Below are 15,495 nucleotides of genomic sequence, written 5' to 3' on the forward strand. Positions count from 1 at the left end.
GTACGTGTGTGTGTGTGTGTGTGTGTGTGTGTGTGTGTGTGTGTGTGTGTGTGTGTGTGTGTGTGTGTGTGTGTGTGTGTGTGTGTGTGAAAAAAAAGAAAAAGAGAAATCTCCAACGAGGCGACAGGTCTTTTCTGTGTTAGAGTTTCACTCGCTACAGGGCGTACTTTGAGGATTTGTGACTCTGCAGACCGTTTACATGCATAAAAAGCTACATAAAACACAAGGGGACAGGGAATAACCGGAAAAGCATGACATGGGACCTTTAAGTTGGGAAAATCTTCTGCAAACAACTCAATGAATCGTCGTTATTCATCAATGCAAGAATGATGTATTAATTGGACCCACAGAATAAACAAGTTGTTCGTGAAACAACAATTAAAAGACAATGGATTTGTTTACTGTAACATCCCTCGTGGACTAAGATCCACACCTGTGATGAAAAACTCCTACATTAAAGGGGCCCTCAACACTTTTTTCTCAACTTTGTTTTAAATGTTTCACAAATGTTAGGCTAATAGAAGGTGTATTGTGTCTGTTTGATATACAATTTAGAGAAAAAATGTTTTTTAAAAAGCTACATTTGTATTGTTCTTTCTTTCTCAGATGAGTTGAAAAAGCAGTTAGAGGTGCAGAGGAGACAGAGGGCCGCTCATGGTAAGATCAAAATGACAAATGTTATTCCCACAGCAAAATGTAACCATGTGTCGATAGAAAAACAGAGAAATATCAAACCATATCTACCCACACAACCAGCTCAACATTGCATGGGCACTTGAAGCAATTACATGCATCATATGGAAAATCTCCACATTTTGCACTGTTGCCATTTGAAATTACAACAACGGAGAATCCAGGTTAACTTTGCTCCTCAAGCCCAAACTCAAAGAATGAAAAAAGCTGCCACAAATGGGAACTATTTTTATTATGATTTAGATATTGAGCTCTTTATAGAGTATGCTGCCGGTAACATTGTGACACATTGTGGGCTCTTTTATTTGATATGCAGCGGTGCCCACTTCAAAGCTTTAGCAGTAGTCCTGGCTGACTGAGATCTTAGCGACCAAAGACTGGGCGTCACAACTCTAGGACTTTTTCATTTACTCTTCTCTGACTGTTTTGATCAGTGGCATACATGCTTTGAAGAGGAATTCTGGTTGTAAAGGACACAAACATCTCCCTCCGGTTACGGCTCCAAAGGCTTTTCTTGTTATTTTCAGTCCCGCATCAAAGAATACTTCACAGCAGCCTTGCTTCAATTATTCAGGGCCAAAACATTGTATTTTTGAAGGAAATGCAGTCTCATGTACTAGCATCTACTAGCTTCTGAGCATTTTCACTGTACTTTATTTGAGATTGTATCTACTGCCGTGTATCTGAAATGGGGGTAGGAGTACCCCTAGGGGTCCTTTGCAATACTGCAGGTGATACGTAAGATATAAATCAAATCAAGAGTTAATTAAAAAAATATCAGTTATGTAGGAAAAAGGATTAGGGCCACATGTGAAAGGTCTTTGGAGATATGACCAAATGTTCTTTCTTTTTTTTTGATGAATCAGAATTATGTCTTAATCTAATTTCTAATCCTTTTCCGTAGTTATGCAAGTTGGATTAGAACAAAAATTGGCGATTTACTCAGCAAATCACTGATATATTTCTAAGATCCCCCAAAATATTGTATAAGAAGCCAGTTTCGACTACAGAAAAGGGATTTTGGGTTAAATTGAGCTGCATAAAATTTGAAAACATTGAGAATGATTGAAAAGCATAGCTCATGTCATGTTTCTCACTAAATTGCAGCTCATAAAAGAGACGCATCTCTCAATGTCATTCTATGATGCCTTAAAACGGTTTTGCAATAAATGTAGCATTTTTATGTTATTGTTAGTTCCAAGGTTGTAGTTTAGCAGTGTCTTATCTCTAAAACATTTGCCCGGTCTTGTGCCTGTCCAATCCTTCCCCAGCTGTAATGCAGAATCACCAAGAGGTCGAGGAGGAGTACGACCCCGTGGAAGAAAACCTGTGCAAACACATAGAGCAAGAAAAGAAGGCGTAAGTGTATTAAGAGTTCACTTTCATTTCTCCCAACACACTGCTTAGATTCATTAGTCACAGCAGATGCTATTACAACATGGACAAAAGATTAATTTGCTGCTGCTAATATCCCCTGTCAGTTACAAGAGCGCCATCGGGCGTCTCAAAGCTCTGAGGACGGAGATTGAGCACCTGCAGCTGCTGTTGGAGAGGGCGAAGGTCAAGCTCCAGAAAGACTTCCATCAGTGGTGGAGCAGGGAGGCTTCCAGCGTGCAGGTGATGGACCTCACTTTATCTCTACCTATCTATGTGACAACAGCACATAAAGCTCCTGTTAGAATGACACCATGGCAAGGGTAGTGTCTCTAAAACCATGAAATCTGTATATTTATGTGTGTTTGTGTGTGTTTTCTGAATATTGGCCTCCACGGACAGCTTAGTTTGTGTAAGTGAAAATGCAAGTGTCTCTGACTTCGGAGGTTTTTATGGCACCAGTGTGACCCTCGCAGCCTCTGTTCAGCATCATGCTGAATGGGCCCTGGTGGGAAGATACGTAGGAGGAAGCTCATTTTTACAGAACTCCATGTGGCCCAAGCAAGAGCCAGGAGAACAGCAACAGCATCAATACACTCTGAGAAGTTAGAGCTTTAACAAGGACCACATGGTCAAGAGGGTTCTCAAAAACACAAGGGGGGATAAGAAGTGAGTCAATGTTTATCTTTAGTCAATAATAATCACTTTCTGTTTTTTCCTAATTACTTAAAAGGGTGGTTTGGATGTTTTGAAGTGGGGTTGAATTAAGTACTTTATATTCAGTGTTTTAGTGTTGGAACGCTCCCATTTTGGAGAAACTGACAGTAGTGAATTGACTTAGACTAAACTAAGCAAGTAGTGCTATTGATTGGCATTTCAGCAAAAAACGTATTTTAGCCACCTTAAAGTAAGGCCCCACTTAAAATGTTTATGATATATTTCCGAATATACAAAAGTTATGATATATTTAGCCCTAATGGAGTCCTGTGCTTTGATGAAAGCAACATTTACTTAATTTCTTCAGTTAATCCTAGGACATCCTAGCAGTCTCAAGGCAAGATAATGTTGAAAGAAAAAAATGTATTATAAATATAGCAAACATATTGAGGCTTTTCTTTCAGGGGGTTAAAATACATTTTGCTGCAAACCCCTGTCCTCAGAAGCACATTGCTTAGTTTCTGGGGGCTTGCCAGTAATCATCTAATTTAAGTATGGCTAAGTACCTCATACGACCCCATTCTAAAACATTCAAATTATCCTTTTAAAAAACTTGTGTTTAGTAAACATAACATTAGCAAAAGCTTGGAGGGAAAGATGAGTTGAGATTGGCCAAAATCACACTCTTTGCGTGGCCTTTAAGGCTGGATGGCACATTTTGGAAACCACTGAAGAAGATACAAAGCAGCAACATCTAACCAGCAGATGCTGCTGTCTTTAAAACGTTGGTTCTATTTCGTCCCTACTGACCGCCAGAGGCGGTGCTTTAGCACTGGATATGTCCATCGCGCGCATGCGCAGCTCGAGTACCAATAACAACAAAGTCACCTGTGACCCACGTGATACCGGCTACATATGCCGCTGTCGTCAGAGGATCTGTTCCTTTCATCTTCTCGCTGCGCGAGAGTACCGTGGCTACATTCTTGTAGCCATCAATTTCAGTTCAGTTTGAACGTTTGATCTGAGGGATTTCTCTGCATGTAGCTGGCCGCGAGCAGCTTCGCGACTGATCCAGTCGGAGCCGCGGGTTGTTGACTCGTCTTCCAGGAGCTGTGGCTGGCTGCGCAGAGCCTCGACAGACAGGTTTGTTTGTGTCAACTTTGTTGGTGATGGCTGTGTCCCCGCACCCTCTCCCAGCTAAGTTGTCCTGATTGCTGTCTTGTTTTTTGTTTGGCTTAGACTTTCTGGTGACGACAGTGTTCCCACTTCCTCTCCCATAAAGTTGCTCTTATTGTGCTCTTTTGTACTTTCTGCTTGTGGCGTTGTGACAGCGTTGTGTGCCGGTCGTCGGCTGCTTTTCCCAGCAGCAGTTCAGTTACTGGGCTGCATGTACTTCCGACCCTTGGGTGGTTCCACCTTAATCCAGAGCTACGAACTGCAGTTCCGGCCCCTGGCCTTCGGCCGGGTCAAAATGACAGTTGTCAGCGATCCGGCGAAGGCCTTAGCTCTGGCCCAAGAGTTGTCCGTCCTCTTGGCCAATTACGCAATCGAGGGCCATTAGCCAGGGGTCGGCAACAAACAGGCCTGACCGCGGTCGCGGATCGCGGGAACCCAGACGTCCGACCTATACGGACCGCCGGACTATAAGTCCAATACATTAATAGGGAATTAATTTGACGGGGCGATTCTATTTTAACCGCTGCCGACAGGGGGGCCCGATAGAGACCGAAGTGAGCCCGATACAGGGAGAGAAACAGGCAGAAGAAGAGACAGCTGAGTGAGGCGAATAAGCAAGCCCAGAGAAACCAAAAAACAATGAAGAAGAGTGGATGCCGGGGCCAGAGAGAAGCCCGGAGAGGAAAGTAAGTGAAGAGAATTATTCAGGCGATAGCAGGGAGAGAAGAGGAGAGTGAAGCAGGCGTGTTAGCGGCAGACCCAGGGAGAGACAAATATTAGCACATGGCGGCTCTTCATGACGGAAGGAAAGTGGACAGTGAGAAACAGAGCTTTTAAGCCGCTGAGTGGAGCGGAGCTCATTCATGTTCATCCTGGCACACTGGGAGCACAGAACCAGTGTGTCCTCATTTGTTCAGGAGACGTGGCGCTAATTAAAAGTGCCAAAACGCCACTGAGAGCAAAACCAAAGTGCCTTGACCAAAACATTGCCCTCTCAGTCCAGAAAGCTGAGGTTCGGGAAAAAATAGCAGTGTCCGAGCCCCAATAATGATTCAGTCCGAACCGGGCAGGATCAAAATTTAAAAATTAAAGTTCGTTCCAGGGGCAGACTAACCGGGCTAAGCCAATGAGTCTGCATGTGTAATGAGAATGGCCCTGAGCACCCATTTGCAGCCAGATATTGAGGGCATAAACTGCCTGGCAGGAGCAAGCTCTGAGTTGCAATTCTCGCACTTGAAGTAAAAAAAAGTGAGTGAGGGTGACTGCTAATATCAGTAAGAGGGAAAGAAAGAGAAACCTTTAAAAAGCTGTTCAATTGGTTATGATGATGTAAAGACCTGATATTGTTCTACTACATCGTCCTGAAACTGTTAAGTCATGATGTAAACGGTTAACAAAGAAAAAGGGAAAACTCCAAAAAGCTGGCTGCTACACCTTATTTTAAATGAATCCCTAAAATTAAGCAGCCTTTTAAGCATGCACACATTTTCAAAGCTACTTTTATGTTATTTTTCTCCTATTTTATTTTTAATGCAGCCCCGAGGAGGAAGCATTAGAGCATATCCATCAGTATTTACTCGTATATCTGTGTAAGTTAATGTTTAATGACCAATTAATATTGTTCTGTTATGAAACTTGTAACTCCTTATTTGAATTGGGCAAGTCAGTGTATTGAGATACATGGCAGACGTTGATTTTAAAAAGCTAGCAGGCTACTTCAATACCATATCACAGCTAATTCATAAAGCAACTTAGACATTTTGATGTTGCCGGACTTTTTGCATGGGAACAAATTTCTCTAACTGGAACTGCGTTGAATTTTAGTTGAATACCCCTGCATAAGACCCCTCTGCTTCAGGCGGGGGGTTGCTAAGCTCGTGGGCAAGCAGTCGGGCGGATTTCGTCCTGATCTTGGACCCTCAGAGGAATCAGAGATTGCCTGAAGTGCTGGCCATTCGCACATGCTGACCACAGCAACATCGCACAGGGTGGTTCGCAACCGTGGACTTGAGGGACTGCCTAACTTCCACGTTGCCAGTTGGGCTCTCACTCACTCGGAAGTTCTTGATGTTTGTCCTTTCCAGGGCGACACTAAATCAGTTCCGGTGCTTCCCTTTGGTGCTCTCGCGCTCTCTCCAAGGGTGTTCAACCCAAGGGTCGTGGCGGAAGCTTTCNGGTAGAAGATAAGGGGCTGCAAAAGGTACTACAGATTGCATCGTCTGACACAACATATGAGCTGCCATGCAGAAAGACAGTGACAAAAAGAATCCAGCAGCTTTATGACAATGAAAAGGAAGATAAAGAGAATTTATTGGAGAAAGCCGAATGTGTTGCCCTGACTGGGGATCATTGGACCTCGGTAAGCAATTCATTATTACCTCTGTGTGACGGCACACTTTATTGACATCTTCTCACTATTCTCATGTCAAATATTTATATGTGATTAAAAATGCGATTAATTTCGATTAATTAATTACAAAACCTCTAATTAATTAGATTAATTTTTTTAATCGAGTCCCGGCCCTAGTTGATGTGTAACCAAAGGTTACCCAGTTATCTGTTTATGTGTTTTTGTGAAGAAAGCGCCATCTCATGGTAAAACCCTGCTCCCGGTTACGGAGCATTCGTCTCTAACTCAACCAGTGAAGGCAGTGTTCTCGCCCGTGCTCCTGGTAGATGCTGAACTGCCTTGTTTTTCCGATAAGCAGGTAGCTGGCGAAGGCTGTGTTCCCGCACCCGCTCCCGGTTACGCTGCATCTGGCATTCGTCTCTAACTCAACCAGGGAAGGCAGTGTTCTCGCCCCCGCTCCTGGAAGACGCTAAACTGCTGTGTTTTTTAATCCAGCCAGGTGAAGGCAGTGCTCTCGCTCCCGCTCCCTCTGCCGGTAACGTGGGTGTTTGGCAGCAGCTAACAGACACCTCTCCTTGTCACATCCTCCTCATGATCAGTTCGGCCGTTGCCGGCGACTTGAGGGAGCGATGGCTATGGGTGCTCCACCCAATAGGAGGACTAGAAACAGGCTGTCCTCTAAAGTGGATCAGCTAGCTGCCGATATGGGCATGATGAAGTCGCTCCTCTTGGCCCTTTAGCCTGGGCCCGGTATAGGGGCTGCTAGCGTGCCGCCTGCCCCTCCTTCGGTTGACGCACCTCTGTATGAGGATGCCTTGTCGCTAACGGCTTTGGCTAACCTCTTGAATGAAGAGATGGAGGACGAGGTCCCGCACTTGCAGATTCCGGTTCCGCAGGCCGACTTGGCTCAGGCTAGCGCCTTCTTCAGGCGTAGACCTGTCCCCCTCACCGTTCCTCCTTCAGAGGAGTACCTGAGGGAGCTCCATGCATACTGGAGGGACACCAGGGCCCTCTGCCATGCTTGCTCTGACGCCCGGGCCTTGGCCCGCAGTTCCGGCCCCTAGCCTTCGGCTGGGCCGAAATGACAGTCGTCAGCCATCCGGCAGAGGCCCTAGCTCTGGCCCAAGAGTTGTCCGTCCTTCTGTCCAAGGACACATTCGAGCCAGTAGACCCACTGATTAGCACAGGGGGTTCTACTCGGCGTACTTTCTCGTGAGCAAGAAAGTCGGCGGATTTCGCCTGATCTTGGACCTCAGAGGAATCAACAGATTCCTGAAGGTGCTGCCATTCNGTAGCCTTGCCCCTGTCCCCCTCACCATTCCTCCTTCAGAGGAGTACCTGAGGGTGCTCCATACATGCTGGAGGGACACCAGGGCCCTCTGCCACGCTGGCTCTGACACCCGGGCCTTGGCTGCCATGCAGGGTCCGGCGAGGGTAGGGCTGGGTGGCATGCCACCCATTGAGCCTGCCATCACCTCCCTGATTCTGGCTCCTGACGAGGCTCTAAGGCCTGAGGTCAGGTGCCCTCGGCCGGTGAAGGGTCACAGACGGGCTGCTCTGTAGGGCCTACGACGCAGCGGCACGCATTGGGTCGTATCGGGAACTCCCTCTCCCATCTAATGCTGGCTGTCTCCACCCTGCAGGCCTTTGCCCTAATGGCTAGGGAATTGGGACGAGTTATGCCCTCTCTGGTACAGACTCGTCGCCAGGTTTGGCTGGCCCAGTCACTACTAATGGGGACATGTAGGAGAGTCCTCCGTAGCGTGCAAGTCGAGCCAGGGGAGCTGTTTGGGTCAGCTGCCCTGGAGGCACTGGAGCGTGCTGCCCAAGCTTGGCAGACCAGGCTCAGTTACTGGGCTGTCTGTACTTCCGGCCCTTGGGTGGGTTTCACCTTAACCCAGGGGTACGAACCGCAGTTCCGGCCCCTAGCCTTCGGCTGGGCCAAAATGACAGTCGTCAGCGATCCAGCAGAGGCCCTAGCTCTGGCCCAAGAGTTGTCCGTCCTTCTGTCCAAGGACGCAATCAAGCCAGTAGACCCTCTGCTTAGCCCAGGGGGTTCTACTCGGCGTACTTTCTCGTGAGCGAGAAAGTCGGCGTAGTTCACCTGATCTTGGACCTCAGAGGAATCAACAGATTCCTGAAGGTGCTGCAATTCTATATGCTGACCACAGCACATGTACAGGTGGAGTGGTTCTCAACCATGGACTTGAGGGATGCCTACTTCCAAGTGGGCCGGGCAAGATGGTGCCTTATATTCAGTTCCTCCAGCGCTTGGGCAGACTGACGGCTGCCTCGGCCGCTGGGCCCTTAGGCCCGCTGTCATTGCACCCCATGCAGATGTGGCTGAACAGCCTTCACTTGGAAGCCAAGTGGCACAGGCACAGGAAAGTCAGGGTGTCGCAGTGTTGCCTCAACTCTCTGTCACGCTGGAGTGGCAGGGCCTATCTCCTGATGGGCGTGCCCATGGGCGCCATCCCGCCAGGAGACCATCACCATAGGTGCATGTCTCTCAGGGTGGGGTGCAGTGCGGCAGGGCAGGACCGTTCAGGGTCAGCGGTCTGCCCAGGAGGGTGCATGCCATGTCATGTGAGCTTCAGGCTGTGCAACTTGCACTCACGCACTTTCTACCCCAACTGGGGGGCAATAATGTGCGTGTTCCTTGGGACAGCATGTACGCTGTTGCCCAGACAACAGTCCCTTCTAGATAGTGGACGTGCTCACTCCACTCCGAATGTATGTGGCTGCTATTTCTGCCCGACATGTTCTGGTCGACGGCGGCGGGGTGCCACAGGTTGGTGTCCCTCTTTATGAGAGGGGCTTTACGGCAGCGTCCCCCTATCACCCCCGAGGGCTCCGGCTTCAATCAGCCTGCCCAGCTGGCATGCTTTGACATTCAGGAGAATGGCACGTCTTTTCTGTGCCTTGTGGGTGCACAAAGGGCGTATATCGAGGCTACTGCCTGTATACGGCAGTAGAAGCAACTTTTGCCAAGGCGGCAGTAAAGGAGGTTGTGCCCTCTAACCAGTGGCTGCCCCACAGGGTTGTCGATACTATCTCACATGCCTACGGGGCCATTGGCCGCCCCCTGCCATCAGGGCTGAGATGCCACTCTGCAAGGAGCATCTCAACATCTTAGGCTGCCCTGAGAGGGGTGCCCCTGGAGACCATCTGCGCCGCGGCGTCGTGGGCGTCTTCTGGCATATTCTCCAGGTTTTATCAGGTTAATGTCGCCACTCCCCATCCTTTGGGCGCGGTCCTTTTGCCGAGCTCATCTGCTTCCAGTAGTGAGCAAGGGCTTGGATTCTTCATGACATGGTTGGTATAAGTCATCCAGTGCTAAAGCACCGCCTCTGGCGGTCAGTAGGGACGAAATGGAACGATAGTTACGGCTGTAACTACGGTTCTATGAGTCCCGGATGACCACCAGAGTATCCTGTCACTCAGAATTCTTGTGTGCTCGCGAGAAGATTCTGGGAACAGATCCTCTGACGACACCGGCAGACATAGCCGGTGTCACGTGGGTCACAGGTGAATTTGTTGTTATTGCTACTCGCGGATGCGCGCGATGGACATATCCAGTGCTAAAGCAGTGCCTCTGGCGGTCATCCGGGACTCATAGAACCGTAGTTACAGACGTAACTATCGTTTTGGTCCCATGAATACGGAGGAAATGTTTCACTCACATCTGAGCAAGGTTTGGGAATTTATCACTGGAAAGAAGAGGAAGTCTGACAGACAGACCTTACATGTGCAGTTTTTAGTCTTCCAAGCAGGAAGCCGGCTGTTTTCCATGCCAGTACTCTTGTATCTGGCAGCTTTTTTCAACCATTTATTGTTCTGTTTTTTGGAAAGCGATACACATGTAATTGATCAGACTCTGAGTAAGAGATATGATGGAGCTAAAGAAGAGAACATACTGTAACTCCCGAGGTCTTCAGTTCCCACTCGCCGTCAGTAACATATGGCCACATTGTGTTGGACTGTCATCGGTATGGAATGGTGTTTGCTGAGAAGTGTTCCAGAAAAACGTTCTCAATGGTTGTTCCTAGGAGCCTGAGGCCACAGCCAGAAGTCACACAAGGTCGCCAAGGGGAACCTCACAGCCATCTTCACCCAGCACTCCAGGATTTCGGTGAGATATTAAGATGATTCTGTTTAGTCTGTTCTTCCAGATTTTAAAAGTGTTACAAGCAGTGATGAGGACATTAAGCATTCATTTTAAACCATCTACCGAGCCCATTTGTTACACGCAGACACCAGCCAAGCTTCAGAGGGAAACATCTTCCCTCACTGAGTCATTTCCGTCTTAACTCACTCATGTTATTTTTACCCTTTCACCATCTGGGCTGGAACAGCATTTGATTAATAGCCAACAACCTGCAGCTCCTGCTCGTTTCCATGGAACAAATGTTAAACAAATGTTGAAAGGTAATGTCATTGTGATTTTCTGCTCCATCAACCAGGATGAGGATATTAGGAGGGGGTCACACTTTAATTCGCTACAACACTGGTTGTCCTAAATTTCCCTTTGTCAGAAACTTTCTCACCGACTGTTTACTACTCCGTTTGGTTTAGGCGAGGGGACAGGAAGTGGATAACACAGCAGACATGAAGCCAGACCATTTGGAAAAAAATACTAATTGCAATTGCACATTGTTTCCATTTTTTAAAACATCATTTACATCAGCATTAAAAAATATATAAAAAGTATCATGGTGTGACTTTTCAAAAGGATCTATACCAAACAAGGATTCTTTAATAAGTCTGTAGAAAACCTTTCCTAGGCCGTGACTTCTTTCCAGCACAATAACACTTTATCAAGATTTTTTCTCACATTTGGCGTTCACCAAATATTGCGCTTACTGAGATTTAGATCTTGCACTTCTGGATATTTCGATTTCAATACATTTTTGTTATATTTTGCAGCCCTATCATTATCAACCGACTCTTTGGTATTTCCTAGAAATCTCTGTAAGGTCATTTAATTTCCTCAAGAAATGAATGTATTAAATATGTGGATTGTTCGTGCAGGATTCTTTTGTATCCTTTCTTGGGGTTTAATCTTTGAGACCTTTAGCAAACACTGTCATCATTGTAGCTACAAAGCTCATTGTCCCATCATTCGGAAATTCAGATTCATCCAACTCCGATGATTTGAAATAATAACAACAATCTATCAATTTTCTTAAATTGTATCATCAATGGGTTCATCTTACATTTAAATAATCCATTCTTTAATTTAATTCATAATCATCCAAACATTTTTTGTCAAAATGATTTACTTATCTTTATATAAATAAATAATTCTATCACGCTTTTAAACTGAAACAGGAGTTAAACTGCAAACCATACCATTTTTTATTAAAAGACGTGTAACATGCCTCAAAAAGGTTGTCAATAAAGTGCAAACTATGCAACTACATTGTATAGTGGCTCCCTCTTGTGGTGAAGAAAAGCACATGTATGCAATGATACTGATAAAAAGAGAGGATGAATACAGGCAGCATCGAATGACTGCTAGTCCGTACTATAGACCAATGCTATGAGATAATCTGTGGACTAATGGTGCCACAGAATTTCTCCCGACTTGTCCCACAGAGCACCTGTTCTGAGCAGCACTGTGAGAGACTCTCCATCAGAACCACACCCAGTCCACTGCTCCACCTCTGTTCAAGATCTCAGGTCAGCAAAGTGTCATTTAATTTCACATTTCTTTCCTACGATGCATGTCAAACTTTAACCGTGTCACCTGTTATTTTTCAGAAGCTACATCCCTGTGATGGCTGTCGCAGAAGGGCATAATGAGACCCTGGGTAGGACGGTGTCTGACTTCACTCCTTCATCTGACTGGAGGTACATAGAATAGAATAGAATTCCTTTATTGTCATCGCACCAGGTACAATGAATTTTAAAAAAGCAATCCTTGCAGTGCATTTCCACATAAAACGAATAAATATATATCTACAGTATATAAACATATACACACATAAACATATGCTCACACATCCATACCAACATGCATACATGCCCGCACATCATTTAAATACAGTTTACAATATAAAAAACACAGGGATGATATTTTGCATCTCTGATGTTGATCAGTTAATAAGTTAATAAAACTATTAAAAAGTAGTGCAGTTGCAAGTTGTAACGTTTGATGGTGTTCAGTTCTCGTATGGCTCTGGGGTAGAAACAGTTTTTCAGTCGGTTTGTCCTTGATTGAATTGACCTGTAGCGTCTACCGGAGGGCAGAAGAGCAAACAGGAAGTGTCCAGGGTGTGAAGAGTCTGCAATTATTTTTGCCTGCTCTCTTGAGGCAACGTTGGCTGAAGAGTTCCTCCAGAGAAGGCAGTGAGCAGCTGATGACCTTCTGGGGAAGGCAGGTGGAAGGCTGGTGTGGCATGAGGGAAATGGATAGATTTGATTTTCTTTAGTGCTTACATTCAGCAAAGTTGAAGCTCTCTATGTCTGTCGTTCTGCTTATTATTCACAAAAATCTCTGAATACGTTTTGCATTTCAGGAAAAATATAATTTACGGTGGTCTCTTAATTCGGGCTGTAACGGATAGCTTGAAGCCTCTTTATTTCATTTGACAACATTTGAATGCTGCGTAGCTTTTCCTTTTTCTTCATAAAAAAAACGCTTTTACACAAGGACTTCACTCAAATTCAGGGTATTCTTTTGAAGGCGTTTTATTTAGGAGATAAACAGACATTTGGTGCTTTATATGAAAAACTGAGACTTCAAATGTGACATTCATTACAGCCCTACACTCTGTACAAGTCAAGGCCTCTTAAACAGGGCAGACTGAAGAAATAATTGAATCAATAGGTGAACAGTGTTTGTGTAGTTCTTTCAAGTGTGTGTATAACAAATGCTATAAATAAAGTAGCTACACATGTTTGCAGTAACTCTTAAGTCTATACATACAGTCTGGACCTGCAGCTTTTATAGCTGCGCAGTGTTTTCTCTCCACTTCTGAACGTGCCCATAACCTTTTTATTTCTCTGTGAAGTAATGTCTACAAACTATATTAACAAATCAAGCAAATGCTGGAACGACTGTTTTACAACCACAGTAAAACAGTCATTGAATAACATGTATGCTTTTGTTCGCCTTTCCAAAAACCACTTAAAGTACAGACATACTATTGTTTTAGTCAGAGGCCCCGTGATATGAGGATCTGTTACCTGTTAATGTTAAGCATGTTTCCTTAAAGCTTTTGGAACAAAAACAGAGAACCAACCTTAAGAAAGAAAGATATAATCAGTCATAATCTGGGAGAAATATGGGTCTGTGACAAAACAGGATGAATGTAGAGTGTTCAGAAATGGTTTGTCTTTTAGGCTTATCCCTTCCCAAACACATATACAAATTGAGCATTTGTTACAAGAATATAGTCCTAAATGCTGATATTGTCTTGCTGCATTACACACATGTACATTTCAGGTCTCTTTCCACCACCACACTCTCATCCTCCTCCATTCCCCTGACCGGAGACCAAAAGGCTGATGCTGACATCCTAGCATTTGTCAGAGCAAGGCAAAACCTCCTCAGTAGGACAGGTAACACTCACATTCACACTCACACTCACACTCACACTCACACTCACACACACACACACACACACACACACACACACACACACACACACACACACACACACACACACACACACACACACACACACACACACACACACACACACACACACACACACACACACACACTCACACACACTCACACTCCCGCAAAGCCTTTTAAAGCATCACACTGTCCTCTGGTGGTGTGATGCTTTACTACCTTTCATTGGATGTCTGATCTGCCAGGTGATGTTGTTTGTATTTCAGGACCACCTCAATAATACCACGATGCTCTGATGAACACCTGAAGTTCCGTCATCTAAATGCTTCTTCAACCTCCATCTGCATTTAAACGAGTATTGGACATTATTGATTAAAGATGGACGGACATTGAAGATCCTGAAAATACAGGATTTGTGATCTGCCAAACACCAGCCACACATCCTGTCTGATGTTTACATGCAGACACACACTGGTTGGCCTCCTGGAGTATTTGTCCGGCACAATGGGCAGCAGTATAAATCACAGCCTGCGCCGCACATTTGATCTAAACAAATGTTGTCTCAAGATATGAGAGGAAGGAAACCAGGTGGCTCCAGTACGTGAAGAATGAATCATGATGTATCAAATGGCCTCAGGAAGTTTAACATGCCTTTCAGATGTATGTTATTTTGTGTAAAAGGTTGTAAATAGATATGTAATATATGTATAGTACATTTTGTGTATAAGAAAATTGAACACAATATCAAATACAGAATAAACTATTTGATGATGAAATGCAGTATTGCCCACGTATTACATTTGTACTTAGCACTTACTAGTCAATGTGTACTAAGCACTGACAAACATACAGTAAATGAGGAGTTGTTTGGTAACCTGATAACAGCTGATCTGCCTGTTCTGTGTTCTGTGGCAACTTACATTTCCGTGAGCTTCCTGATCTATGAAATAGCTTGTGCCATATTTTTCTTCCATCATCACTGATTCTAAATCTCTTTCTTGTTGCTCTTCTTTTTACAGTTACTCTGGCAAGTTTCAGGTTTAGAAGTGCTGCTTTCTGTGGAATACACCTAGAAAATATCCCAGGTAAATGACTTTCCTCAAGCTATTCGTCATAACCTTCAGCCATGAAGGGTATAAGGAAAACTAACCTGTTGGTTGCGTCATTGGCTACGATCCATGTCAATTAGTAGTGAAATGTATTCCAAATAACACATACTGCACAAGTATCTTTTTCTGCCTTTTAAATACAAACCTTTATTTTCAAGTATTGTTCAGAATATAAGGATATAATATTAACAAAACCAATCATCGTGTAGCGGTTTTACTAATGGGTCATAAGGCCTCACAGTATCTGTGATTAATGCTATTTAGGAACACAGGGAGGTGGAGCATATCCCAGCGTGCCCTGAGCAGAAGGCAGGGAAACACCCTGAGGGCCTGCAGCGTGTGCAGTGCTTCCTTAAGATACGTTATTTGAAATTCAAATAGGGTTACAAACTTTTCTTTGCATGGAGTAATGATTATTACGTATTGAGCTGAATGAGCATTTAAGGGTTTTTACATTAAGATAAGATCAACTATAGGCAATTAATAATTATATATTTTACAAGGATGTTAAGCGTTAAATTACACAGCTTCATACTGTACAGTATATGCGG

The 15,495-nt window shown here is 44.8% G+C and overlaps 1 protein-coding gene across 1 annotated transcript; it reads left to right on the forward strand.

Moving 5' to 3' along the window:
• The first annotated feature begins 612 nt into the window (after positions 1–612).
• On the forward strand, positions 613–14,608 carry LOC104954618 (kinesin-like protein KIF6). The gene is made up of 8 exons (XM_010781771.1): positions 613–657; positions 1,965–2,052; positions 2,175–2,310; positions 10,300–10,382; positions 11,849–11,932; positions 12,014–12,103; positions 13,701–13,816; positions 14,102–14,608. Exons 2-8 carry the CDS (start codon positions 1,970–1,972, stop codon positions 14,113–14,115), a joined length of 606 nt encoding a protein of 201 aa, XP_010780073.1. The 5' UTR covers positions 613–657; positions 1,965–1,969; the 3' UTR covers positions 14,116–14,608.
• Positions 14,609–15,495: the final 887 nt, after the last annotated feature.

The sequence above is a fragment of the Notothenia coriiceps genome, unplaced genomic scaffold, assembly GCF_000735185.1.
Source record: "Notothenia coriiceps isolate Sejong01 unplaced genomic scaffold, NC01 NC01_scaffold00023584, whole genome shotgun sequence".
Classification (NCBI taxonomy): domain Eukaryota; kingdom Metazoa; phylum Chordata; class Actinopteri; order Perciformes; family Nototheniidae; genus Notothenia; species Notothenia coriiceps.